The sequence below is a fragment of the Podarcis cretensis genome (genome assembly GCF_951804945.1).
Source record: "Podarcis cretensis genome assembly, chromosome: 4".
Lineage (NCBI taxonomy): Eukaryota > Metazoa > Chordata > Lepidosauria > Squamata > Lacertidae > Podarcis > Podarcis cretensis.
Window position 1 is genome coordinate 53,548,525 of NC_137173.1, and position 27,818 is coordinate 53,576,342.

General features: G+C 43.2%; 1 protein-coding gene across 1 annotated transcript; it reads left to right on the top strand.

Moving 5' to 3' along the window:
• Positions 1–15,952: 15,952 nt before the first annotated feature.
• OLIG1 (oligodendrocyte transcription factor 1) lies at positions 15,953–19,654 on the top strand. Its single transcript, XM_079972094.1, has one exon. The coding sequence runs from the start codon at positions 17,512–17,514 to the stop codon at positions 18,208–18,210; it is 699 nt and encodes a 232-aa protein (XP_079828220.1). The 5' UTR covers positions 15,953–17,511; the 3' UTR covers positions 18,211–19,654.
• Positions 19,655–27,818: the final 8,164 nt, after the last annotated feature.

Below are 27,818 nucleotides of genomic sequence, written 5' to 3' on the forward strand. Positions count from 1 at the left end.
AATGAAAGTCACCCAAGGGTGAGACTAGGTTGATTTCTTTGACTGAGTAATATCACTGCAAACCCAGTTTGCTTGCTTGCTTGCTTGCTTGCCAAAGGCTTCCAAATGGGCCTGTTTGGAAATGGGACTTAAGAGGAGATGGGCCTTTGGCATCTAACCTGGCTCTTCTTAAATCAACCATTTCATTAAAAAATTAGTGGCAGGTAGATAAAAGAGCAGGTGGCGCTGTGGGTTAAAGCCTCAGCGCCTAGGGCTTGCCGATCGAAAGGTCGGCGGTTCGAATCCCTGCGGCGGGGTGCGCTCCCGCTGCTCGGTCCCAGCGCCTGCCAACCTAGCAGTTCGAAAGCACCTCCGGGTGCAAGTAGATAAATAGGGACCGCTTACCAGCGGGAAGGTAAACGGCGTTTCCGTGTGCGGCTCTGGCTCTGGCTCTGGCTCTGGCCAGAGCAGCGATGTCACGCTGGCCACGTGACCCGGAAGTGTCTCCGGACAGCGCTGGCCCCTGGCCTCTTAAGTGAGATGGGCGCACAACCCCAGAGTCTGTCAAGACTGGCCCGTATGGGCAGGGGTACCTTTACCTTTACCTTTAGATAAAAGAGCAATCCTAGGTTGGAAGGTGGCTCAGTCACTGGCATAGGACAGTGTAGCAAGCTAGGCAAGTGAGGGGAGGATCTTTCCCTTCAGAAGGCCTGAGCATCTGGAGTACAAATGAGATCTTGAAAGACTGGGGAACACATGGCCTAGTCCAATGACCTGCTGTCAGGTAGTATTACTGTGAGAATGTTCAGGGAGGCAGGAGAGGATATATTATTTCATTATATCCTTCCCAACTTGTGTTAACAAGTTCTACAATTAAGCAGAGTAACATTCCCCTTTTAAACTTACACAGCAGATAACGTCTTTGCCAGGCTTGTTTAAGCCTCTAAAATAAGTTTCCTGGTAATTCCCCTTTATTCCCTCTGAAAAAAGAATAGACACAACATAGTCTTGTATAAATGCATAAAAGAGTTTACTCACATTCTGTTCACAGATGGATCCCAGAAGGCAGACTTAGGTTACAAAATAGATACACGTGGAATCTATCCCATAAGGAGATAGTTTCCTTGTCCTCTCTTGGCTGGAAGAGCATCTCAGGCTAAGGAGATGTTGCTTCTTCGAGGAATGGAGTCAGAGAGAGAGATGGCTGCCTCCCCTGTCCTATTTTGTTACCTGTACAGGTGAGGTCACGCCCACCTCTGGTCACACATAGAGGAAGTTTGTCCCAGCCCAGGAGGAAACAGGAAGTTCCCACTGGCTGGTCCAGACACCCCCTTTTTATGTCCACTCTAGGAATGTTGTATTTGACTGCTCTGTGTTTCACCCCCCCCCACACACACACACAATTAGCCCTTAGGTGAAGATCTGGGTTGAGGAATGGTGGGCAAGTCACAACAAACTGAAGGTGTCCATCGGGCAAGAACAACTGAATGCACCTTCTGTTCCACATGGCTTAAGTAGATAAGCCACTCTGAAAGAACACAGACAGTCTACCAGCTTCATGAAGCACTTCCTGCCACTCAAAACTCTTTCTTTCTTTCTTTCTTTCTTTCTTTCTTTCTTTCTCTCTCTCTCTCTCTCTCTCTCTCTCTCTCTCAGACACTAGCCACTTCAACTCAACCCTTCATCTTCCAAATTTTTATTTGATTCTTGTGAGTAGGATTGTGCATGAATGATTTTTACAACCTTTTTAAAAATAAAAAAAATCTGGTGAAGGCAAACCCAAAAGTATTTTTGGCAACTTGCATAAAGTATGAAAAACAAGCCCAATGGCACCTGTGCCTTTTGCAGCTGCATAAGGCGGGAATGGAAATTTTCTCCAGCATGAGGATTCAGTGACAGGCAGATTTCCCCATCTCAGCACCTGCAGGTTGGGGGTGGAGGGTGGGGAGAGAGAGAGACCCTCACCTGTTCAGTCTCTGCATATCATTTTGTTTAAACGGTATAGGGAAGGGCTACAATGTTTACTGTGCAATCCACTGTATCTGCTCAGAAGTAAATCCCATTGAATTCTGTGGGACTTACATGCCAGTCATTACAGGATTGCAGTCTCAAGTCAATTAATGGCTCTAGGTTAAAAAAGTCTGCTCTTTAAAAAGGAACCCCAGACAAATGGGACAGCATTAAACAACAATGTTATTTAAAATATAAATGCTTATCAAAACTGCATATGGTGGTCACTATCTTAAAATCTTATGCTTTCTGTGACATGCACGCATAGTTCAAAAGGAAAATATTTTTCTTTACAACTATTTATGTGTATGCAAAGTTATTCAGATTTAATCAATGAATGGATAAAACCATGCAGTTAATTGACTGAGATCTCTTTTAATTGGGGATGAGCCCCAAGGTGGTTTTCGTAACAGCTGCACAGAAAAGTCAGAAAAAACGTCAGGCTCAGCAAACAAAAACTATAGCCTTGCCTGCACTCTTGGTAGCACGTGATGTGAAACTTATAAGGCAAACAACAAAGCGTCAAGAAGCAGATGGGCGGAGGGATTAGCTCTCATGCTGATAGCCTTCCACCCGAAGTGGAATAGAAAATCTTGTCGCCTCAGCTGAGATGTGTGCCTCAAGTCTTCTGAGCCGCTCTACAGGATAAGAGAAAGGGATGTCATGCAAAGAAGGGTGGAAAACTGATCTGCTTAGCCAAGCAGGAAGGAAAAGATTTAGCAGCACTAAACCTCCTGTTTGCAGGCAGGGAGTGCCTTCCTCTCCAAAGAAATTGAAATGAATTAGCATGGTTCAGAGAAACTACACCAGTCTCTAAGTTTGTTGTCTTTTTAAGTTATTGATTTTATTGATACAGGTATCTGAAGAAGTGTGCATGCACACGAAAGCTCATACCAAGAACTAACTTAGTTGGTCTTTAAGGTGCTACTGGAATGAATTTTTTTATTTTGTTTTGACTATGGCAGACCAACATGGCTACCTATCTGTAACTCATGCTGGTAGCTTCGAGAACACTGTCCAACCATCTCGTCCTCTGTCATCCCCTTCTCCTTGTGCCCTCCATCTTTCCCAACATCAGGGTCTTTTCCAGGGAGTCTTCTCTTCTCATGAGGTGGCCAAAGTATTGGAGCCTCAGCTTCAGGATCTGTCCTTCCAGCTTCATGATCTGTCCTTCCAGTGGAAACATAACTTGCAGGAATTAGGCATGCAAACAGGGCGACCCGTTTCAAAAAGATGAGGGGGCTACTGCACATTTAATAGTTGTGCAGCAGAAGGTATATCAGTGAGGGTAAAGGTAAAGGGACCCCTGCCCATTAGGTCCAGTCGTGGATGACTCTGGGGTTGCGGTGCTCATCTCATTTTATTGGCTGAGGGAGCTGGCGTACAGCTTCCGGGTCATGTGGCCAGCATGATAAGCCGCTTCTGGCAAACCAGAGCAGTGTACGGAAATGCCGTTTACCTTCCCGCCAGAGCGGTACCTATTTATCTACTTGCACTTTGACGTGCTTTCGAACTGCTAGGTTGGCAGGAGCAGGGACTGAGCAAGGGGAGCTGACCCCATCGCGGGGATTCAAACCGTCAACCTTCTGATCAGCAAGTCCTAGGCTCTGTGGTTTAACCCACAGCGCCATCCACATCCAGTGAGGGTAGCTTCCTGCTAAAAGCACAGGAGCCCTGCCTTCGTTCATCTGCCCAGTCAAGATGTGAAGCTTTTCCCACCACCTTTTTCTCCAGGCTGCAATCCCATGCACTTGAGAGTCCACCCCATAATATAGTGGGACTTATTTCTGAGTAGACATCTATAGGATTTTGCTGCAGCACTGCAGCCACTTAACTATCAGTGAAAACCTGAGGTCAGGTGAAAATTTGTAGGCATTGGATCCACACTAAAAGCTTGTCCAGACTTCTACTTGTTCCCTGCCTAGAAAGCATGGGACAGAGCTGTTTTCTACTTGTCCTGAGGTTTCTAACCATGGGTCTGAGCAGACTTTTGTTTGCCTCACCACTTTCCCTGGGAAAACTTGATGATGTTTTCTCCAATTCAGCAGTAAAGATTGGGTTTTCCCGGGGGAAGAAGCAGCGGGACAAGTGGAAGTCTGGTTGAGCCCTAAGGGCTCATGCACACTTCTATTTGCCCCCCTACTTTCTCCTGGGAAAACTCAGGGCTCAGCACTGAATCACAACAAATGGCAATCCAGTTTCATCGGATTGCCATTTGTTTCGATTTAGTGCTAAAAAGTGAATTTTCCAGGGGGAAGTGATGGGGCAGAGGCAAAACTGCTTGGACCCTTGCCCAGAAAGTATGGGACAAGTGGAAGACTGCTCAGACTGTGCTTTCTAGGCATGGGACAAGTGTGGACAAACCTTAAACTTCTCATGTGGGATTAATGTTAGTCATGGTGGGACTAAAGCTTGACTGGCTTAACCCAGAACCCTAAGCTTGTTTTCTTAAGCTTCTGTGAAAGAATCAACACAGTCCTTCCTGAAACTGTGTGATGAATCTATTCATGCTGTGACCCTCCTATTCATGATGAGACTTACAGCTCACTCCTACAGGTGTCTACACAGAATTAAATCCCACTAATTTTAAAAGAACTTAATCTTAGGCAATATTGGTGTGATATTGCACCTTAGTTATGGTGACCAGTTACAACAGAGGAGAGGACTCCTCTGCCTGAAATCTCTTACTCTACACAACTATTAAAGGTGGAGAAGCCTTGTCTTGTTTTGCACCATCCTGGACTGGGCATCAATAGGTTTGGAACAGCCGTCATGATTCTGGACTTTCAGGTCTTCTTTTAAAAATGGTTCAAGCCATATTACACAAAAACTTTCAACAGCCTTGTTCATGACTCTGTTGGATCAAAGCACTTAAATGGAAGGTGACTGGATCTCACCCTGTCTTTGATTATTTTACATTAGCTGTGTTATGGATCACTCAGGCTCTGCATATGTGACTATGACCCTGTAGAAGTACAACCATTGTTTGGCTTGAATACTCTCATGGAGAAGGTGGTGGTTCTGGACTGTGTCTTTATTTATGTTTAATGGATGGAAAAAAAGAGCCAGCTTTTGTGTTAACTTCGCTGCATGCAATGGACACCGTATACCATTTAGACATAGCAGGGTGTTAATGTGCTAATGCAACACAGTCTGCAACAGATGGTTGCAAGAATACTGCCAGCTCTGATGGGCTCAGGGAGTGTTGCTGCAGAGTTTCTAGTTTCAGTAGAGTCAATCAAACCTTTTTGCCTTCAAGCAATGGGAAATTGGGCTGCCCTGAGGGAGGCCTAAGAGAATCCACTCATACGGACATCTGCATGGCTCGCTGCTGATTATGGGAGGACAGTTTCTGTAAGGCAGGAATAATGGCCTAACTACTCTTTGCTGGGTAGGCTGGCTCAAAAAGGAAGACACTGTTTTAAGAGAATTTACTACTCTGCCTTTAACAGACAGATGTGTTGACATTTGCAAGATATGCCATGGATCTCAATCCCTGACGAATTTCACTTGTCTTCCTGCTGAGCAGCCGCCTGTGAAAGGCACAGAAATAGGCCAGACTATTTTTGTCTTTCAAGTCAGTTGCCAACCTTAGTGATCCCGCTTGGCAAAGTAAGATTAAAAGCACCTCGTGTGGCATCTCTGTGGGAATGTTCAGGGAGGCAGGAGAGGATATATTGTTTAATAACATCCTTCCCAACTTGTGTTAGCAAGTTCTATAACTTAGCAGAATAACTTTCCCTTTTAAACTTACACAGTGGATAAGTTGTTGCCAGGCTTGCTTAAGCCTCTAAAATATGTTTCCTGGTAATTCCCCTTTATTCCCTGCTAAAAAGAATAGACACGACACAGTCTTGTGTAAAAGGTATAAAATAGCTTACTCACACATTCTGTGCACAGATGGATCCCAGAAGGCAGACTTAAGTTACAAAATATATAAACTTGGAATCTATCCCATAAGGAGATAGTTCCTTTGTCCTCACATCTCAGGCTAAGGAGATGTTGCTTCTTCGAGTAATGGAGTCAGAGAGAGAGATGGCTGCCTGCCCTGTGCTATTTTGTTACCTGCACAGGTAAGGTCATGCCCACCTCTGGTCACATGTAGGGAAAGTTTGTCCCAGCCCAGGAGGAAACAGGAAGTTTATCTACTGGCTGGACAAACATCCCTCTCTAGGAATGTTGTATTTGACTGCTCTGTGTTTCACATCCCACAATCTCTGCCTATGTAAAATATCAGTTGTCTGTAGGCTTTAGCTGGGTATTGTGGTGAGGATTATAACCCCCCCCCCCCCCCAATGTTTCAAACTGCTTCCAGACTTCTCAGCAGTTCAGCAGCTAGACAAAAGTATTATTATTATTATTATTATTATTATTATTATTATTATTACTGTTATTAACATTTTAAAACTGCTTTTCACCCTAAAAGATCCCAGGACAGTATGCAAATAGCTCAATAACATACATCACATAATAACATAAATACTAACATCTTAAAACAAAAAAATATTATCACTGAAATTATTGCAATCCTGCAGCAAACAAGACAGCCCTGAAGCTCATTTGCCCTCAAAGTCCAAAGGTAGGTATATGTCTTCACTTGATATTGAGAAGTTGCCAGCAAGGGGGGCAGTTGCACTTCCAGGAGAAGGGAATCTCCCCAAGTGTAAGAGAGAAGACCCAATGGGCCACAGGCATCTGTGGGAGGGTCTCCACTGCCAGTCTTAAGGCCTGGACCAGCAGTAGTCAGAAATGACTCGCCTTCAAATTATTGAGTCCCAAATTGTTTTTATGATCCATATCATATGTTTGTTACATAAACAGCTCTCTAGCCTAAAGGATGATCTCTCCCCCCCCCCCTGCAAAAAAAGAAACTTCTCTTGAAGAGCTGTGTGTGTGTGTGTGTGTGTGTGTGTGTGTGTGTAGTACAGTGTAGGTGAATGGACAGTTAGTAGCAGGTCTTATTTTGACCTTTCAAAAACAATAACTTTTTTCTTCTGTCATTAAGGATATTGGAGCCAGAATCGGTGCAAACAGATTGCTACATATTCCTTCCCTTCCTTCCTTCCTTCCTTCCTTCCTTCCTTCCTTCCTTCCTTTCTTTCTTTCTCAAAAAGTTCTCCTAAACTATAAATATTTTATAAAGCATATTAATAGGATAGAATATATCTTTGGAAAACTGAGTTCTTTCCAAGGTTTGGATTCCATTCTGCCCCATGCCCTGATCCTAAATAACACACACACACACACACACACACACACACACCATAAATGCAAAATAAAGTTTCCCTCCCCCATCCCTATTCTTGAGTTTATCCATAGAAGTTTTGCTCTGCCATTTATCTTCACTTGTTGGAGATGTCTTGACAAACTCTTGAGAATTAATTTCCCATCAGCTTTTTGCCACCTCTTCTTGAACTGGCAGGTCAGAACTTGCCATGTGCATTTGAAGGGGTGATTTGGATGGGCCACCCAGTCCCATTGTCCCTCCCCATGCATGTCCTGACACCAGCAGGGAGCCAGTAGAAAGTCTTCTAAGACAAGAGACTCCAGGACTCTGTGCCTAAGCAGACCTCAGCTTCCCAGCCACCATCAATCATTGTATTCCCCTGCCAAAACCAATACAATTGGATCAGGCCCAATGCACAAGAGTGTTCCTTGAAAGTAAGAAGTGTGCCTTTTAGTTTAATATATTCCCTGGCTTGATCCTCTTGGAAGAGAAAGAAATCCATCACTGTCACCATACATTATCAGAGTGGAGATTGATCACAGTGTTGGATTGTCTGAGAGTTTTACAGATGCAAAAGCAATTGTGACATTCCTATTTTCAGTAAAAATGTACATCTTTAATTGGAAGCAATGTCAGCCCATGCCCTTTTGATTTGGTTACAAAGCTTTGCTCATATTCTACTCACTAATCTGGAGAACAGTAGGGCTGTCAACCCATTACAGCAATGTTTAGTCAATTACCTGTCTTGAATCTAACTGTTCATTGATTGATGAACCATTTAAAATAAATATTATAATACCTCCCTGGCAAATGAAACTGCCTGAATCAAAGTGTGCCTTTAGATGTTCTACCAAAGTGGTCTTTTCAACATCAAACACAAAGCAAATCAGATTTTACTCAGTTGTTACGATCTGCATTTTAATGTGTCATTTCCAGGATTAATTATCCTGATACAGCAGTTGTATGCTTCCAACACATTGATATCAGTGGGCTTTTCTGTGCTCAGCTTCTGCTACACTACTGACTGAAAGCTTGTGGCTTCAAATATAAGACCATCAGTTTAGTTGTGTAAGGTTGTAGACGGGCAGAAACAGAGTAGAGGTGCTAGCAAATCTGTGTAACCCAAAATGAAGATCCTCCAGTTGCTATCTCTCCTAAAATATCTTTCAAGTAGAAATGGGAAGGGGAAACCTACTTCAATGTGGTGAGACATCTGTGGTCAATGCAGACTATGGGGAGCCCTCATGTAGCCTGAGAGTGCACCTTAGCACAGCGCCTTAGTCCAGTCTTATTGGACTCTAATTCCCATCAGCCCCCACCAGCGCATTCAATAGTCAGGTAGGACGGGAATTGGAATCCAATTATATCTGGAGGATCAAAGGTTTCCCCCACCCTCACACTAGTAATTCATAAGACAACTTGGTGGGGAGAATATGGTCAGCGCAGTGGAGCAATTCATGCAGAGGGAGAAAGACATGGAAAATCTGTGTGCAATGTCATCCTTTTGTCTTTTCTGTCCATCCCCCCCCCCCGAGTTTTGTGCTAAAGTGTCACACTGGGGGAGAGGGACCTTTCTTGAAGACTTGTCCATTAGGTAAATAAGAAAAGTGCACATAACAGAAGAGTTCTAACAGGAAACCTCAACAACTTCAATCCTAAAAAAAGGTCAGGTCAACAACTTTGGTCAGCCCTTTGGTCAGCCTTTACGGTCCTTCACTTCATCAGATCTGGCCCTCTTTGAAAAAAGTTTGGACACCACTAATGCATTGTTTTTTGAACTGTATTCTGAGAAATTTGGGGTTCCTTGGATGCTTAGCAGGGATTCCTCAATGAGGTGATTACAAACAGTGGGCAACGTTTCCTGACGCCTTCACCATTAGTAATCTGCCCATGCAATGCGAAGCTAGAAAGAAGACGTGTGTGTGTGTGTGTGTGTGTGTGTGTGACTTGAGTACAGCGCACTGCAAAGACAAGGCCTATCAGGTGCAAAAACTGATGGGGGAACTACCTGAACACATTTGATGTAGTCTCTTGCTTTTTCTAATCCACTAGAAAGCACTATTAATTATACTAAACATAATAAGAGTGACATCATTTGTATTTATGTAATTTAGCGTTCAACGGACAGCTTTACTTTGTACTGTGCTTCTGCTTGTTTTTGATGCTGTATATTTGATGTTAGCTGCCTTGGTCCCTTTTGGGAGGAACAGCTGGATATAAGAGATGCTGATCTCGTCTTTGTTCTCCACAGCTCCAGCCATTCAAGTGTAATTTACTGGTGCAACAATCAACCTTATTTTCTCTTTCCTCATACACGCAAACCCCAGCTATACTCTAGAATCATATAAGGAGACTGTTCAATTAATACAGAAAACAAAACACGCTAGTTGTGTCACAAAAACAGGGTATTTGAAAGTATCTGGATACATAAATGTTTCCTTGTGTGACTCAAAACACACTAATTGACTTTTTGTTATTTCTAGGGTGCTTGACATCTACTGATTATTATTTTTACCTCTTTTTTAAAAACCCCCCACAATCCTTGCAATCAGTTTACAGTTTGTTAAGAACACATCACCGTCTTCCTTTGGGTACTGTGAAGCAAAAAGATATATAACTTTTGTGTTGGAGGGAAAGAGATCGGTGAAGCTTTGTGTCCATATGTTCCTCCCTCTCATTTCAGTTAAGCTTGCACTGTGTGACCGGGCAGTTTTAAAATAAAATCCATATGCTCTGCATTGCTGGCACTGATTCAAGTCATTAGTTACTGTGCTAATATAGTGCCATCAAGATTCACAGCACTTTGTAAGCAAAAGATAGGTCTTTGCTTATCTTGCAAACAATCTATGATTATATTATTAAGGCTGCCACCCTACACACAGTTATCTGGGAGGAAGTTCTGTGAAGTCAATAGGACTGAGTAGGCAGCCAGAGGATTGCACTCTAAGCCTGTTTTATTTTCTAAAATACTAAAGAAATAAGTAAATAGCTCTGCTCCTTAGCCCTTTTCATAAAAAGCAACACTTTAGGAAGAGCAATATGGAAGCAGAGTGCATCTTAATGGTTCTTTCGAATTTATAAATTAAAGCATTGGGAGAGTACATTGTTCACATCACAATGTCCAGAGACTGAGCCAGCCTTCATTTTTTCTTCTTCTTGTACTGTCAACGAAGAGAATGACGATGTCTTGTTCAAAACTGCCCTTGTTATAAGCTATCATTGTGCAACTTAATTGAATATGCTACATGACTGTGCAAGAGACATATGTCTATTCACTATGACAAACATCAAGAGGCTGCCACAAGCTTCTGCAATGCTGAAATAAAAGCAGAGCAAGTGCTCGTTCTCCCAAGGACCTGTGGCCCCAAGCAGCTTGAACAAAATCCGGCAGTATTCACCGATTAGTTACAGTTTATTAACAGCCCATACATTTCTCATCTGCTCACAAGGACTTGTTAGGAGTGTCACCTGCACTGCCAAAAATATAAAATACACAACTGATGTCCGAACGTATTTTCCTCCACAGTTATTTTAGTTTGATTCTGTCTAATAAGTGATGCCCACACACTGAAAAAAGTATAATATTTCGACCTTTTTGCTGCCTTAAAAAGAAATAAGTATTTTATTTTTTTTCATTTAGTTCATATAAATCTGCTGTTCATAACAGTGAAATAAAGAGACCTGAGGTTACAAAACAGCATCGCACAAACCCAGCACAATCCACAATGTAGCAGCATCATGAATGCACAATAAAAATGTATTCTGGAGGGCAGCCCTTAGACTGTGACTTGCATCAGCTCCAGCCTGCCTGTCCATACTGTAGATATTTGATATGGACTGATATGCTTCTGTCTGCATGCAGTTGTTTAGGAGTTGAATAACTCAGAGCAATATTTCCCTTTTTGTCTGCATCAAAATATATCTTCTTTTCTACATTGTCTCTCTGTGTGTTGGGGGGGGGGGAGAGGGAGAGATTTGTATCCCAAATACTTGGATGAAGGGAGAAGTCTCTGCAGACTATAGACAACCCTTAGCCACCATCTGCTCCTCACTGAAGCAGGCAGGCATTTTCTCATAGTAACTCCAACAGAGCAAGCAGGTGCCAGGCATGACTGACAATCTGACAATCCCCACTTCACTCTGACACAGACTCTTGCCTTTTCCCCATCTTCAAAGAGCCACTCCTATGACAGAATAAAACTTGGTTCAGTAAGTGGGATCCGATCTACAACAAAATGTTGTAGCATATAATGCTCAGCCAGGTCTGCATTCTTCCAGGATTCTGAAGTCCAGTCCTCCTTCCTGGTTTTCCTCCACTTCCCTCTAGCAGTCAGCCACATTCCATGGTTTCTGAGTATGCCCAGTCCTCATAGATCTGTTGCTGGGGTTCTCTTTATACTTCTAGAGACCTTTGGAGTTTCCCCTGAAGCTGTTGATCTTTTCCTCTTGTGAGTAGGCCACACTCCTTTAGCTACATCTACTCTGCCTAGGACCAATAGATCCCAATCCAACCTTCTGCCCACTGCTGTCTTATGCCACCAGCCCCAACAAGATGCTCAGCACATTACGTGCTATGGCATCTTCTGCCTTCCTCAGTGGCCGCAGTCCTTCAGCAGTAGCACAGCCAGGCCTGTTGGGCAAATAAATACAGGGTGTGTTTCTTAATCTTCTCCAAGGGAAGTAAAAGCAGTAGGATAATTGCCATGGATTGAGAGAGGGTCATTCTGGGCCTGGGAGGGTGGGGTACTCGTAACTAGGTAAAGGGTAAAGGGACCCCTGACCATTAGGTCCAGTCGTGGCCGACTCTGGGGTTGCGGCGTTCATCTCGCTTTATTGGGCAAGGGAGCCGGCGTACAGCTTCCAGGTCACATGGCCAGCATGACTAAGCCGCTTCTGGTGAACCAGAGCAGCACACAGAAACGGCGTTTACCTTCCCGCCGCGGTACCTATTTATCTACTTGCACTGGCGTCAGTGGCGTAGCGTGGGGGTGCAGGGGGGGCCGGCCGCACCGGGCGCAACATCTGGGGGGCGCGCTCGCCGCCTCCGGAGTCAGCACCAGCGGCAACTCGCCTCAGATCACCTGACACGGACCCGCCGCCGCCGCCGCCATGGCTACCTTACCGTAAATACCCCAGCCCATGCAGCAGCAAGAAGAAGCTGGCAGCGGCGGCAGGTTAGGGGTTAGGGGCGCAAATTACTTGCCTTGCCCCAGGTTAGGGGGCGCAAATTACTTGCCTTGCCCCGGGTGCTGACAACCCACGCTACGCCGCTGACTGGCATGCTTTTGAACTGCTAGGTGGGCAGGAGCTGGGACCGAACAACGGGAGCTCACCCCGTCGCGGGGATTCGAACCACCAACCTTCTGATCGGCAAGTCCTAGGCTCTGTGGTTTAACCCACAGCGCCACCCGTGTCCCTTACTCGTAACTAGGCCTCACTTAAAAGCTCCACAATTACTGCAACTGCACCACACCTATGTCCTGCTAGCTCAGTGGGAAGAGCATGACTCAATTTCAAGGTCATGGGTTCAAGCCCCTTATTGGGTGAAAGATGCTTGCATTGTCGAGGGTTGGACTAGACGGCCCTTGTGGTCCCGTCCAACTTTACAATTCTACAATTAAAGCCCATTGAAAACACACACAACCCCACAAGCCTGGGAGCAGTAGTTTGTTAAGAGTGCTATGGTTCGTGGTTCTGTGAAGTGTAAAGTACAGTTCCCATAATCCTTTGCAGCTGTGATGAATGGGCTCTAATTTTACGGTATGTATGCAGCCTAGTTGGGTAGGTTGATTGCGGATGGCGGATGCATTGGACAAATTCAGATCCCAAGTCCTTTTTCATTAGCTGTTTGCTGCCTGCCTGTCCCCCTCTCTCTCATACCGTGATTGAATGGTGTTTTATGCAGAAGGCCAGCAGGCCTGGCTGCTGCATACATTGATAAGGACTTTGAGCCAGCAGCAGAAGAACGGGGCAAAACTGGGAACAGTATCCCTCTGTGTCCGCTGCAGTCCGTCTGCTTCCAATAAAGAGAGGGCAACGTGCTCCCATAAAGCCCCCCCTGTCTTTGCAGGTGTCCTAGGAACTTGGCCGTGGCACTTCAGCTAGACACATTTATTACCTTTTGGATGCTATAAATTTATCATTCATTCCTTTCCAAGGGCAAAGAATAGAAGCCGGGCATCAAGCTGCCCCTGCCTTCTCTCTCAGGTCCCTCTGCCAGTACATTTGGCTGGTTTGTTCTCTTTCAGGCTTGTTCTTCCTGTTGCATTCTGCCTATTCATGGAAGAAAGAGTCAAACCGGATGGCTGGATTCAGTGCAGGGAAATGACTTCAGAGCTACCTTTGTTCTCCACTTCGTTCCTTTGAACACACTTGGCCATGTGTCCTTATGAAAGGGTTCGTTTTAACCATTTGGAACATCCCGCAAGCGAAGCTGCACCGGCCAGAATCACTCACATCTTTTGAGTCTGACGGAGAGTCCGAGTTAAACTGCCAGGGTTTTGTCACGCAAAAAACCTGACCATGACATTGGGCACTGTGTTATAAATCAGCCACAGCCGTCTAAGCAAACTGTCTCTTTTATGGCAACAGGGAGAACCCTCTACAGTGTTTGGCTTAAGCTACCAACTTTAGAATGGCTCAAAGAATATCGTTATTTCTTTTTTTTCCTGCAAAGAAAGCCAGCCCTTTGAAATTGATTTTATAGACTTGTGTGTGCAATTTCACAGCACACTGGATCACACTGTTTTAAGGCAGATTGGCTGTTCTATGCACAAGTACACTTTCAAACCTATTCTGAAGTTTGAAGTGAATGTTTGATTGCCTATCTTAAACCCATTTATAAAGAAAAAGGAAACAGACATCTTTTTCAATGGCATTTCTCTCCCCCCACCAACCTTCCGTGTCAACAAAAGTATTTTGTCATTTCCCTCTTGTTTGAAACAGAAAGTAGGTTCTTCCATGGGCTTGATAGATCTAAGCACTGGGGTTTGTTTTCAAACTAGAAAACTTGACACTTAAGATTCAGTATCCTTTTTTTTTTATCCTTACCTATTTTAGCCAACAACCCACAATTTGCAACAATAATTTTTATGTTAATTTCCCCCCAATAAGTGTGTTTTAACAGTTTTTGTTTAAAGTGCTCAGATCAAAGCGGTTTCCATCAGTTTGAAGAATGTGCTCTCTCCCAGGCATCCAGAGTTTGATAAGCTCAATTGTGCAGATCAATTTAAAGAACAACAGTTGAAAAGAAGATTTCTGGTTTTGTTTTTTTAAAAAAACACATTTATTTATTTGTTATTAGAAGCATTAAGTTCTTATTATATTAAAATTAGATGCAAACATTGCAAAAAAATAACCACTGAGATTTTCTAGTACCTACATTGCAAACAAAAGTGGAGACCTGAACTAGCTAGTGAAAGGAGGGGCCTTGTTTATTTATTTACCATATTTATATCCTATGTTTCCTACAGCAATCTCAAAACGGTGCACATGGACACACGCACATCCTGGAATTTCATCCCCACAACAACTCTGAGAGGTAGACTAGGCTGAGAGATAGATCACCATGGAAGTTGCACATTTTATTGTACATTTGTGATGGTTTGTGCTCAGGACTGTATTGGGGTGGTTATATGCAATCTTGCTTTCCATACTGTTTGTGCCTGGGTGGACATACTGCTTTGTTTCTATCCAGCACATGTCCCATAATTTCCTGCTGAAATCCTGTAACTTTTTATACCACAAATGCTCTGGTTTCTTTCTTTCTTTTGTCCTGGTTTGGTAGCAAATGCCCCTCCCAATGGCTTTAATTCATGACACTGGAGAAGCAGTGTAGACAGTCTGGTATAAATCCACCACAAATCATAGCTTTTGTATCAATGACCTGTTGCAGATTCTTTTTTTTACAAAAAAAGAAAACAAGATCAGAGGGAGTCTGATACTCTAACCACTTTAACCCACTGCCTCATTCTTGTGCATATTCCAGTCTTGCCCTATCCTTACCTCCCATTACAACATGGCATAATTAAGAGTTTCCAGCTCTCAATCCTACCTGGAGTTCATGGCCTATAACTCTGGAGCCCTTCCTTCAATTAATGGCTCCCAGCTTTCAAAAGTCAGTGGCAAGACAGATGCTTGGCAATGGTTCTCAGATGATGATGTTATTATTATTATTGCTACTACATCATTATCAACACCATCAGCATATTTCCAAAGTGACTAAGGCTGCAATCCTAATCCCACTTTCCTGAAAGCAAGCCTCATGGAATTCAGTAAGGTTTATGTCTGAGTAGACATGGTTAGGATTGCTCTGTAAAATAGGACTGGGAACTGTGCCTTTGTTCAATTCATTACAACAGTGCAGAAAGCTCCATAAGCCAAGCCACACTAGCTTATAATAATGGACTGATGGAGCTCTGAAAGCTCCTTATTATCAACTCGAAGTCAGAGGCCATGATTTCCAAGTAGACTAAGTGCATTGGGCTGGGAAAAGAAAAGAAAAAGGAGGAAGTAGCCAGGGCCTACAAAAGCAAAGCACCAAGGTGGAAGATCAATCTGCAGGATCTCATCCTCTTCAGCCAAGGCTGGCTAGAGACATTTTGCTGCCTGAGGAGAAGAACAAGATGGTGCCCTTCCTCATGGCACATGCAGAAGCCAATTTGACTGGCAGTTGAATCTTACTCCAATACCGATGAAAGGACAGGATCTTCCACTGCACCTCAGAGCAGTGTCCCTGGCACCTACCACAGCCTTGACCTCTCCCCTTCTACTTTCCCTTAGGGCACACATGTCTAAAGTATCTCCAAGGAAAATGGGCTACAACTTACTTCTGTCTCCAAACCCTTTCATCTAGCTGTGAGGTATATAGAATTAAAAATAAGAAAAACCATGGGCCTGGGCATTTTGCATCTATCTGATTTAACCTGAATTACATTATCCTGCTGTTTTATCATTTCGTTTTATTGCTTTGTATTGTCTTTGATTTTACTGAATTTTTGTATCTCAGTTCAATGTGAAAAAAGTTTTAAAGTTGTTCTTGACTTATGGTTTGCAATTGTAAGAACACTTACTATGGAGCAATGCCCATTGAGTTCAATGGGACTTACTTCTAAAGAAAAATGTTTAGGATTGCACTGTTTTTTACTGATACTGAATTTTACATTGCTTTATTTCATACTTTGAGCTGCCTTAACAGAACGGCTGAAGAATACTTATAATAAATACCTGAAATCAAAATGAAACAAGGCTGAGACACAGCAAAAACATTTGTGAAATATAGATGGGGGAGATCATGGCAAGTAACCACATTAGGCTTTTGAAGCATAAACAATTAAGAGTCTTGTGGCACCTTCAAGACTAACCAATTTATCATGACATAAGCTTTGATGGACCACAGTCTACCTCATCAGATGCGTGAAGCATTATCATGAATTATAGGTTGAATTTATATTCACATGGGGGTTGGGGGTTATAAAATGGGAGGTCAGAGGCAAGTGAAAAGGACAGATAATGATAAACTGATAGTGGTAGTTCACAAAACAGTGCTTGATGATGCAGACATATTGTCATTGGCAAGCCAATTAGCACATTCAATGGGCTATAAAATCCTTTGCTGTATGTCAAAGTTAAATAAGCATGTGGGTGCAAACACAAGTCCTGCAACGTCCCATTTCCACATGTGATAACTCAGCTCTGTCTTCTGCTTTATTTTAAAATAGCTTGTTTTTAACCAGTTGGGGGGGCCAAGTTATTTTATGACCAAAACAAACAAATATCAAACACCACTTTGCAGTCTGAAAAGCAGAGCAAGTTTACAGATCGCAGGCCTTCGGAAGGCATTTATATTCCTGCCAGCAGTCAAAACGCAGGAGAAGGAACCAGAGCACATATAAACAGGAGAAAAAAACAAGCGCGCTCCAAAAGGTGAGCGGAATGGACAGAAGCCCTTGCGGAAGTTTGGGCGGCGGAACCCGCAGAGCCCGGAGGCGACAATAAACTTCTTGTTTTGCCCAGGGCAGCGTCTTCCCTCCACGCCACGCGGCAGCCAATGAGCGCCGCTCTTTGCCCAGATTTGCACTCCCATTGGCCGCCGGCCTGACATTCCTTTACTTTAACAACAGAGTTGGATTTAAAGAGGGTTCGGCCGATTATCCCTTTCCTCACATCTCACGGCAAATCACCGGCGCGTTCCCCGCCCCCCTTTTCCTTCCAGCTGCTCCCCACCCCCACCCCGGCTCCTTTTTTGTGCTATGGAAGTTGTCTGCCTGCTCTGAAAGCGCAGCAGCGAAGCGATCATGCTGAGGCAGCCGCCCTTCTATGAGCTGGTGGGCTACAGGCAGCCCCCTCCCGCCTTGCTGGCCAAAGCAGCTCCGGAGCGGCCCGACTTTGCTCCAGAGCCTCTCCATGGACCCGGGAGCGCCAAGGCGACCGCGGCAGGAGCCCCTGCCGGCGGCGTCACGCCCAAGAGTGACCAGAAGAGCGAGCAGCAGCAGCTGCGGAGGAAGATCAACAGCCGGGAGCGGAAGCGGATGCAAGATCTCAACCTGGCGATGGACGCGCTGCGGGAGGTGATCCTGCCCTACTCGGCCGCGCACTGCCAGAGCTCGCCGGGGAGGAAGCTCTCCAAGATCGCCACGCTGCTGCTGGCCAGGAACTACATCCTCTTGCTGGGGAGCTCCTTGCAAGAGCTCCGGAGGATCCTAGGCGAGATGAGCGGCTCGGGCCCCCGGCTGCTCCTGGCCGGCCTGCCCCTCTTCGCCGCCGCCGCCCCGGGCCCGGTGCTCTTGACGCCGGGGGCCGTGAATGCCCATCACCACCACGCCCCGCACCCGGCCAGCAAGTACCTCTCGGTGGCCCTGGAAGAGCAGCAGTGCGGCCAAGTGCACTTGCCCAGCGGCGCCAGCCTGTGCACTTGCGCCCTTTGCAAGTTCCCCCACTTCATCCCGTCGTCCGGCCTCAGTTTAACGGCAGTGCAGGCGCAGTTCTCCAAGTGACTGACCCGGGACTGCGGCGGGGTGGGGGTGGGGGTGGGGGTTAGAGGAGAGCAGAGGCGGAAGATCGGACCTGGAGGGAGGGGCGAGGACAAGGACACGTGCGCAGCGGGAGCACTAGCGCGAGCGGAGGGTGAGCCTCCTCCTCCGTTTAGTCCTCGCCGGGGTCGGGCGGCGAGAGTGCAGACAGTTCAGCCACGGGAGAGAGGAATCCCCGGGGCGTCCGGCTCTTTAACAGGACAAGTTGCATGCATTTCAGTGTTCTTTCAAATCAGATGTGAGATCGCTTCGGGGGCGCGCGTGTAAGGAGGCGGGAGACATTGCCAGGGAAAACGAAAAATAAAGCTGTTGCCCAGAAAACTTGCTTTACAGTTTTATAAGGCGCAAAAGACCAACCAAAGTTATGTACCGTGAATGATGAGAACTTGTGCGCGTTCACTTTGGAAAAAGCAACGAGGCTTGTTTCCCAAGTGAACGTGCTTAAGGTCGGGCTGCTTGTCCAATTGACGTAGTGCGCATGCTCCACAAAAGTCCTTAACTTAATCATGCCTCTGCAACTGTATTTGTCTTCACCCAGTGCAGTAACAAGCGAGTCTTGTCATTTACCTTGGCAACCCTGAGATGCCACCCGTTCTCCCTCATTGCCTAGTATTTAATTGTAGATCGTATAGTCATTAGTCGCCACTGATGTATTGTTTGAAGATAATACCACCACAGCTATCATGGGGCAGCCCAAACCTATCCATTTTTACTCAGAAGTAATTGATTTTAATGGGACTGACTCGCAAGTAAGTTTGCATATCATGGTAGCCCTCAGCACAATCCTAAACTTGCTTACTCAGAATGGAGCTTATCACTTAGTAAGTGTTCCCAGGATTCCAGTTTTCCATTACCTAAAAGATAATGATAAATTTGTAACATTACCCTGAGCGGATAATCCATAAAGTCTCTATTTTAATGGTGATGAGTGAAACAGGAGAGCCATCGTCTTGGAAACAGAGAAAAATTAATAAAGAAATGCTTGTAATTTCATTTGATAGCTCCACCTCCTGATCTACTGCTTCTGATTTTAGTACTTGATATATTCTGTTTCTAGCCTGGGTTTAAGAGATGATGTTAGAAAAATACAACTCAGAATGTTCTAATATGTTGATACCATAATATATTACAGAGTCTGTGCCACTGGAAGCCCCCCCCCTTCTTTTAATCCTTTAGTTATTTATACTTGATTCTGATTAAAGAGAGATCTTGAGACAGCCTTTTAAGATATCTTTCAATCCATTTTCCCAGTTTTATATACAAATGAAGCTCTATAATTCTAGAAACAATGGTGTTTTAAATTCACTTACGTCTGAATGGTTTTATTCTCCCCTTTAGTTTTTGTTCACTTCAGTTATTGTGAGTTTACCATTATAATGTGCACAAATAAACACCAAACTATAATATCTATCTGCTCACATGCCCAATGCATCTGTATCAATGAGAGGCAAAGTATGTTGTCATAATCCATTTATGCCTGAAGGAGAGCCAGTAATTCACTTTAGTCTCAAATTTGACTAAGCTTTATTAGAGATAGGAGCAATCTAGTATCAAGGAGAAGAGCCCCAGAATAATTAGGGACTCTGCCTCCGATGAAGTAGTCACATAAGCAAACACCCCTGTGTAGAATCTGCAATTCATTGTTAACTGTATGGTAGTTTCAGAATGTCTTGTTAAGATTCAAGATGATTAAAAAATGGTAGACATAAATTAAATCTGGAAAGCTAAGTCAGTGAAGTGGGGAAGAGAGGACGGCTGAACATGGAGTGTAAATGAAGTCCTTAGAGCTGGCCTCCTTCTCCCGTGTCCAAATCTTCCTTCAGGTTGGTTACTGCTGGGGAGTTTTCAGATCTTGAAGCATGCACACCCTTTCCTTGCTTCTAGGCTGAAGCTGGAAGCCTTCTCTCAGGGACTCTCAGCAGGAGAGCTGAGAGGAGACTGATCCCAGCCTGACAGCTCAATCCCTAAGCAGCCTAACTCAACAGTAAGACCCAGTGTGTCAACGGGATATTCCCAGGCAAGTATGGACAAATTGCATCTTTGGCCTCCTCAGTTCAATTTGATTAATTCTGCCCAGGTGGTTTCCCCTGTTTTTGACTGCTCGGTTTTCATTCAGAGGGAAGGAAAGAACGTCTAATACTCCGGCTCAGATAGCAGGGCAAACAAACAGCCGAAAAATTTAATGTGATTCACAGTGGAATCCATGTGTAATGGTGCCTAGGAATATAGGGCACTGCATCACAGTGAGTCACACTCATTGGTCTATCTACCTCAGCCTTGTCCACAATGACTGGCAGCCGCTCTAGAGGTTTCAGACTGGGGTCTCTCCCAGCCCTACTTGAAAATGCCAGGAACTGAACCTGGGACCTTCATTCAAGGCAGATGCTCTTCCACATACATTTATGCCGTTTGAACAATTTTTTTTAGAAACATGAGTGCAGTAGCCTAGGAAGAAAGAAAGAAAGCTTAACTTGCAAACATATCTAGAAAACGCTTAACTAATCTAGAAAAGGCCATGAAGAAATCCAGAGGGAGTTGGCCAAACTACTGAACGGTAAACCTGAATGCAGATGAAATACAACAAGATGTGAGTGAAAATAATGGGTAAGGAAAGCCTCATTTCTCCTGCTTCTTATAGAGAACATTTGCAGATTGAGAAGCACACTTGTAGCCACACATTGCAAAGCTCATGCCTCTTCCATACTCTGCAAGAGAAAGGAAAGTGTAAGGCAATTCAGGGGAGACATTACGATCTGAGCTGAAGAGCAGGTGGGTGATAGCAAAATATAGTCCTATAGATAGCTTTTGGGATTGGTTATTTATGGTGTGCTTTGGGAAGATTGGTTTGTTTTTAAAAGCTGATTAATGCATTTTAAAAATAGATTAACGTGTGTTTATAATATCATTTCTCCCCATTTATTCCTGCCTCTTTTATACCCGATTTAACTCTTTCAGACTGAGCCCCTGGGGGAAAGAAAATCTCTTAACATTTGAGAAAACTGCTTTAAGCCATTCTGAATCCATGGGATTGAGCAGACTAGTTATTAAGTAAGTAAGTAAGTAAGTAAGTAATGGGACAGTATCATGTCTAAGTCAGGTAGTTTAATAATGTAACCAAATTCACTTAAATTATTATTTCAGATCTTTGGGGATACAAAAGACCCAGAGAAGTGGAAATTGCCAACAAGACAAATTGGAGGGTGTTTGTGTTTCTTGCCATGGGACATTAATATTTTGGCCTGATGTTTTTGTTTAGAGTTCTCTGAATCCACAGAGTCTTCCTGCTGTAACAAAATATTTAGCTGCCAAGAAACTGCTTACTTTATTGTTATTCATAGAATTGTACTTTGAGGCAGCACAAAAACATCTTGCAATATATGCAAAATCAATTTTGCTGAAGATGCTGGACAGCAACCCACTGGAAATCTAGCTATGTTAATTAGTCACTGAATGAATGATTGAAAATATTGGCTAGGAACCATGAAATTACCCACAACAAATACTGACATGGGATCTACTGAGAATGATCCATCAGGAGCTACAGCCATTTCCCAAGAACTGGAAATAAGATAATATTAGTTATTCACTCCAAGTATGGCCATAGAAAACCGACCATTGTAGAATGAAAGCTGCGGGTGTGCCAGATAATAAGAGAATATGCAAACAAGAATAAAAATTCAATACAGAGATTAGCTACATTTTGTACTTCATTACTTGAAGCTAAAAATGAAACTGTCCTCAGGGTGATTGCATTATACACAGATTATTTTCAATCTCACAGATTAGAATAAGAAAGTAAAGCTGCAATTCTGCACATGCTTACCTTGGAGGAAATCCCTTTGAACTCAACAAGGCTTTTTTCTAAGTGGACATGTATAGGATATCGTGTCAGTATGTCTTCAGAAGGTGAAGATCTGACGATGACATAATGTGAGGCCACATTATGTGCAATGCCTTGAGAGGCAGGAGCTCCATGAAAAATAAACAAATGTTCTCTTGGCTTCCATGCCATTGTTTTACCTAAAGTGTGGGAGAGGAGATGATATCTCCAATAGTAACTGCTCTTACTGCCTCAGAGTGGCATCAAGTTATGAGGGCTACCTCAAGGTTGAATACTGGCATATGGTTAAAAGGCTTATTTCAGGTGCCATTGGACCCAACGCTAAGGACAACAGCTTGGAGAGACAGAAACCTGTTTGTTTATGTAAGTCCTTACAATTATTATTCACACTTACTTTTTGCCCCACCCTTTCCAGGTGCACGCCCGTGCTTTAATTCTCCTTGTCTGAGTGGGGTTCTTTTTTGCCCCAGTGTTCTTAGTGCTCAGTCAGAGCAGTTGTCAATTCAGGTGTTTTCATAGATTGACGTTTACTCCGATTGAGCTTTGAATAGTGGGTTTTCTCAGGGAAAGCTCCAAAGCCCAAAAAAGGCACTCAGACATGGAGCTGTAAAACACAGACTATGCTTGTAAAGAGCAGGTGAAAGATAAATGTGGATAAGCCCTAAATGTGGTATTTAATCAATAATCTGTTTCCATAGGCACTAAGGGCCAGAATGGTTCAGTTTTGTATTTCCTTTCTCATATATATATATATATATATATATATATATATATATATATTCTTATACTGATACATAAGAACCCCAAGGACGTTGTGCAAACCATTATCCTAGTGATTATGTCAATGGGTTTAGGTGTGCTTAACTCTGAATTGGTATGTGGCTGTTGTGTGGTGAGGTTCACATAAAAATGGGTTCACTATGTAAGTCCCCCAACACGCCTAGCAAAAATTGCTATTAGCAGGGACAGGGAGACTTCTGTATGAATTAATTCTCATATAAATTAAATAACTGACCAAGAGAAAAGGCAATTTGGATCTGTGCCTTCCATGGTACCTTAATGATTATGAACTAGCCTGCTCTAGGGAATTGGGAGAGACCTTGCATTTCTCTGGCAATGTGATGTAAATCATTCAGTTCTCTTCCAATTCCAAAATGACTGAAGGTACACTTTTAATTTCCTAGTAAACGTTGTATATGAAAGGAATTTCTCAACGGGCATACGAAAGATCAATGGAAGAACACTCTGGCAACGCCACTGTTCCAGCTGTGGTAATGAAATTGTAAGTAGAAAGACAGCTGGCAGAAGACCTTGGTTTTTCACACGAAACACACATTTCTGCCTTTTTATTTCAGGTTTCTGAGTAGAAAAATAGCCTCAGTTGTCAATCAGCTAACTTGCAGTGCTAATAGATTCTGATGGTTGGGGAAGAAGGGGGGGGGCAGTCAGTGCAGAATTTAATTTAACAACTTACAATACATCCACATGCCCAGAAAATGTGGACAGCTTGATAGGGTTCACTGAGCCAAAGAAGTAAGACCAAAACAGTGCATTAATGTATAGGGGAAGAATAGTTGCAATCAGCTCCCTTGTGCATTGGACAGAGAACTTGGAGATGAAGCAATTATCAGCCATCGGGGATTAATAGTAAAGTGTGAATGCCAAGCTGTATATGTTAGGGGCAGAATATGTTGCCTATAGAAAACAACAAAGAGCGTTTCTTACTATTAAGTGAGATTAAACGTAATGGCCTGATTTAATCACAAAGGCAGAATTAAATTCAGATGGCAACTTCAAAGTGGACACATGCACACCAGCTACTGCATACATTTACATATAGCTGGCATAGCTTGGCTTGCATCACAATAGGATAAAGTTTCTTTGGCCACTTAAACAATTTTCCATTCTTTGCCTTTCATTAACATTCACTGTATTTATCTCTAAATTGCTTTTAGTTAATAAGATGGTGCTAACAGTTATATTTATTCATGGAAGTCCATGAATAATTCCTCCAAGTAAATTTTTAATTCTACCAAGTAAAAAAAAACAACAACCCACAGCAGCAGAGGGTCAATGAGAATAGAATAGCTGTAATCAGGTAGTCACAAAAAGCTGCTGTAGTAACCTCCAGTCCTGTTTTTCATCTCTCCTCCCCACCCCAAGGTATCAATATTCCTAAGTATCCATCTGAATTCAATACCTCCCATGAAAAGTGCCTTCTTTTCATTCTGCTGGTAGAACACCCATGTTTTAATGAATGCCAAGCTAATTTTGGGGGTTTTGTTGTTGTTTCTGTTTGAAATTAATTAATTGCGCTAGTTTGATCTTGCTTCTTTGGTGCGCTGAGGAGTTTTCAGATGCCGTAAGTTATTTGTTTCCGAATTTAGCCCCACTTGAGGCTATGCAGTTTCCATTCCATAAATTAAGAATGTTAAATGCCCTGATCCTAGGCAGATTTACTTGGAAGCGATTCCCACCGATTCCTAGTCAACCCAAGAAAACTTGCTTAGGATTGCTGCCAAAGTGTACAAAGGTCCAAGCCATTATATCTGTTCATTAATTGGTTGTGTTGTCTGCTTAATAGCTCATTAACTACAGAGTAAACTCCTGAATTGAAGGTTTTATGCAGCACATATGTTTTCAAATGAATGACAACAGGTTGTGCTATAAATGGAATTCAACAGAAGAAATGTTGAATCCTCTCACACGGCATTCCAAATGCTACTTTTAATAGTCATACATGTATAGAGGAAATAATTTATTAAAAAATGGGTTAATGAGTGTTTCATCGATAAAAGTTTAGATATCTAAGCTACTAGCAAAGACCTTTTAGAAATCATGGTGCTACTACTGCAAAACAAAGGGAGTCCTGACCAAAAAAAGAAAAAGTATGTGGGAGCCCACAAATGAGGAAGAAAATATACCACCTCTGTCTAATCCATAATAGCAGTGAAGAGCATATAGTGGTTTAAACTGAGCCAATGTGTTGTCCCCCAGATATGTTAGATTACAACTCCCATCATCTCTGACCATTAACCACACTAGCTGGGGCTGATGAGAGCTGGAATCCAACAAGCTCTGGTCAATGCCAAACTATAATCCACAATTGTTGGTATCACTTAGGTGAGATCAAAGTTTGTGCAACAATGGCATGTGTTCAACTAAATCCTACTCAGAGTTAAAACTAATGAACCTTAGGTAGTTGTGTATATTAAATTAATAAGCTTACTGTGAGTAGGACTAGCATTCAGTGCCTGCAAGTTCAATTTTATATAGGTCTGCCATGACCCCCATTAACTAAATAGCCCCACACCAATTAGAGGGCAGTATACAACTATCATGTTCCATCAATACAAGGATTTCTGATTGCTCAACAGAACTTCCCTCTCTTTTCTTTGTGTGTTGCCTAAATCTGTTCTAGGGGTTCACCCAACCCAATAGAGCATATGTGGCATGGGGTGGGTCTGAGATGCTTTTGGGGAGAGGATGGGAGAGGGAGGAATTCTGCTGTGGCAGTGGAAATTCTTGCATTGATAGAATACATTAGTTACATACCACCCAGAGTAACCTTTTTTGTAGGGGAGTTCCAGGCCTATGGTCATTTTGATTGCCCTTTTGGGCACTTTTTCCAGTTCTACAACCTCTTTTTAAATATGCTACAACCAGAATTGTATCAGTTTCAAAATATCATTATCAAGCCTGATGCCCAGCCAACTCATCAAAACAGGAATGTCTCTGGGATTCAGGTTGCTTCCCTGTGGGTGTTAAAAACTAAAATGTTTGTGAGTCAGAATGAATTTTTGAGAGTGCCAAGTGAATAAACTTGCTCATAGTCCTCTCTTCTAACAAGGAACACCTGCTTTTTAAAAAATTAGTATTTTAAATAAACCACTTCCATTCCATTTTTAACAGCCCCCGTGTTTAGCATTTGACAGCCAATATCTTATTAAATTTTAGGTTTAAAATAATGTATTATTCTGCAGTTTACTGCCCCAGAACTTGATTTGATGAAGGATGGTATAGCAGTGTTTTTAAGAAAAACAAGTTAAACATTGATAAGGTTTTACACTTTGAATTTGCATTTCAAATTTGAAAGATGTTTATAAACTGAATTTTAAATATTTGAAAATCTTCATTTCAATTCTGCCCCCTTTCACATACTTTTCACTTTCAATGATTGATTGATTCACATTCATTTTCCAATATTTTATATCATGGTGCAGTTGGAACATGTCACCACCTCTGAGTTTACAATATGTTACCTTCATAAAATCAGATAATTCCATTCTATCCCAATCCACAAGTCACAACAGATGTGACTCCAAGGTACTCAGTTTCTACAATTTTTCTGTTTTTTAGTTTATGGTAAGCTGAGTGGTTTGGGGTTGTTGTCTTTTTAGTCTGTTTCAATTATTTTAGACAAGACACTCCCTTGACTCTCGCCATTAAATGTGTTCCAAGGGAGAATGATGGCTGTAACAACCCTGTAGAAATCCTCTCAAATGAAAAGAGGAAGGCCAATTTCAAAGGACAAAAGACTGAAGTCCTGGTGTGACAGGTCACTAAACACTTATCTGCCACTGCTCCAGGTTAGAGCACCGAAGAGAGGTTCTGCTAAGTAGCATAGAATATGGAACAAGGCATTAACTGTGTTCTGGGCCTGCGGACCTTGGATGTAGAGGACTAAAGAATTTCAAATGAAACTCTGAAACAGGAGACTGGAAGGGTAAGGCCTATTCACATTGTTTCTCAGGCAATTGAAAGGGGCAGCTACCCCGGCTGACTTTCACCTCAGTAGGATGCGCCTGCTGACCAGTGAATTCTATATCAATAATCAAAGCACAGGCATGAATGTCTTTTCCACCTGCTGTAACTTTGACACCATCCATATTGCTAGGTTTTATTTCCTGTAAGTGTTAAGTTGACTCAAGTAAGCAACAGCAGTGAAACCTTGGAATCTCACACTGCTCCAAGATTGGGGTGGCAAGCAGACCTCTGTACTAGGGCTAGGTGTGGAAGCTGATATTTGGATCTTTTAGATACCTGCACACCTAAATACAACCACACAAGGCTGTTGAAGATACCTTCCATCCTAATCCCAGTGCTTAACTAGGAGGTGTGCCACCACTCTGCTTCACTTTCACCAAACTGGTGGGTCAGCTTTAGAGAAAGCAGTGCAGGCTGCATAGCCATGAACCTGCGTTAGGGAATCCTGTGGATGTGGCAACCAAAGCAGCAAGTGAGCTCCTCTTCTGTGTCTCTGGTCTTTTGCTGCTCCTGAATAATTTGGGAAGAGAATGGCTCCAGCTTTCTGTTCTGGAGGACTGTCAAGGGCCTGCACCAGCATTGCCGAGGGCCCATTAACGCATATTCTCGATGAAGAAAAGATTGTCACGACTATGCCTGTGAGTAGATTTAAAAGGGAAGGAGTACAAGGCCGTTCTTAACAATTGCCTTGCAAAGCAGCGGCATCTCCATTTCATGAATGGTCATTAACACAAAGCTGTACTTTCTTTCCCATCTGGCTTTGTTGCTGTAAATACAGTCCATGCAACATCTTGATGGCTTCTCTTTCCCAATAGGTTGTTTCTGGTGTTTTGCCAAATGTGTCAAACAGAACCATCTGGGTTTGGGAAGGTTCTGCACTTCCCCAGGCTTGGCTCCATATGCACAGCGCTGCCGGCCTCCTCTGCCCTTTCCAGGCCTGCTGTGAATCAAACTGATTGTTATT

Coding starts and splice junctions, on each gene's coding strand:
- OLIG1 (XM_079972094.1), top strand. CDS start 17,512: ATGCTGAGGCAGCCGCCCTTCTATGAGCTGGTGGGCTACAGGCAGCCC.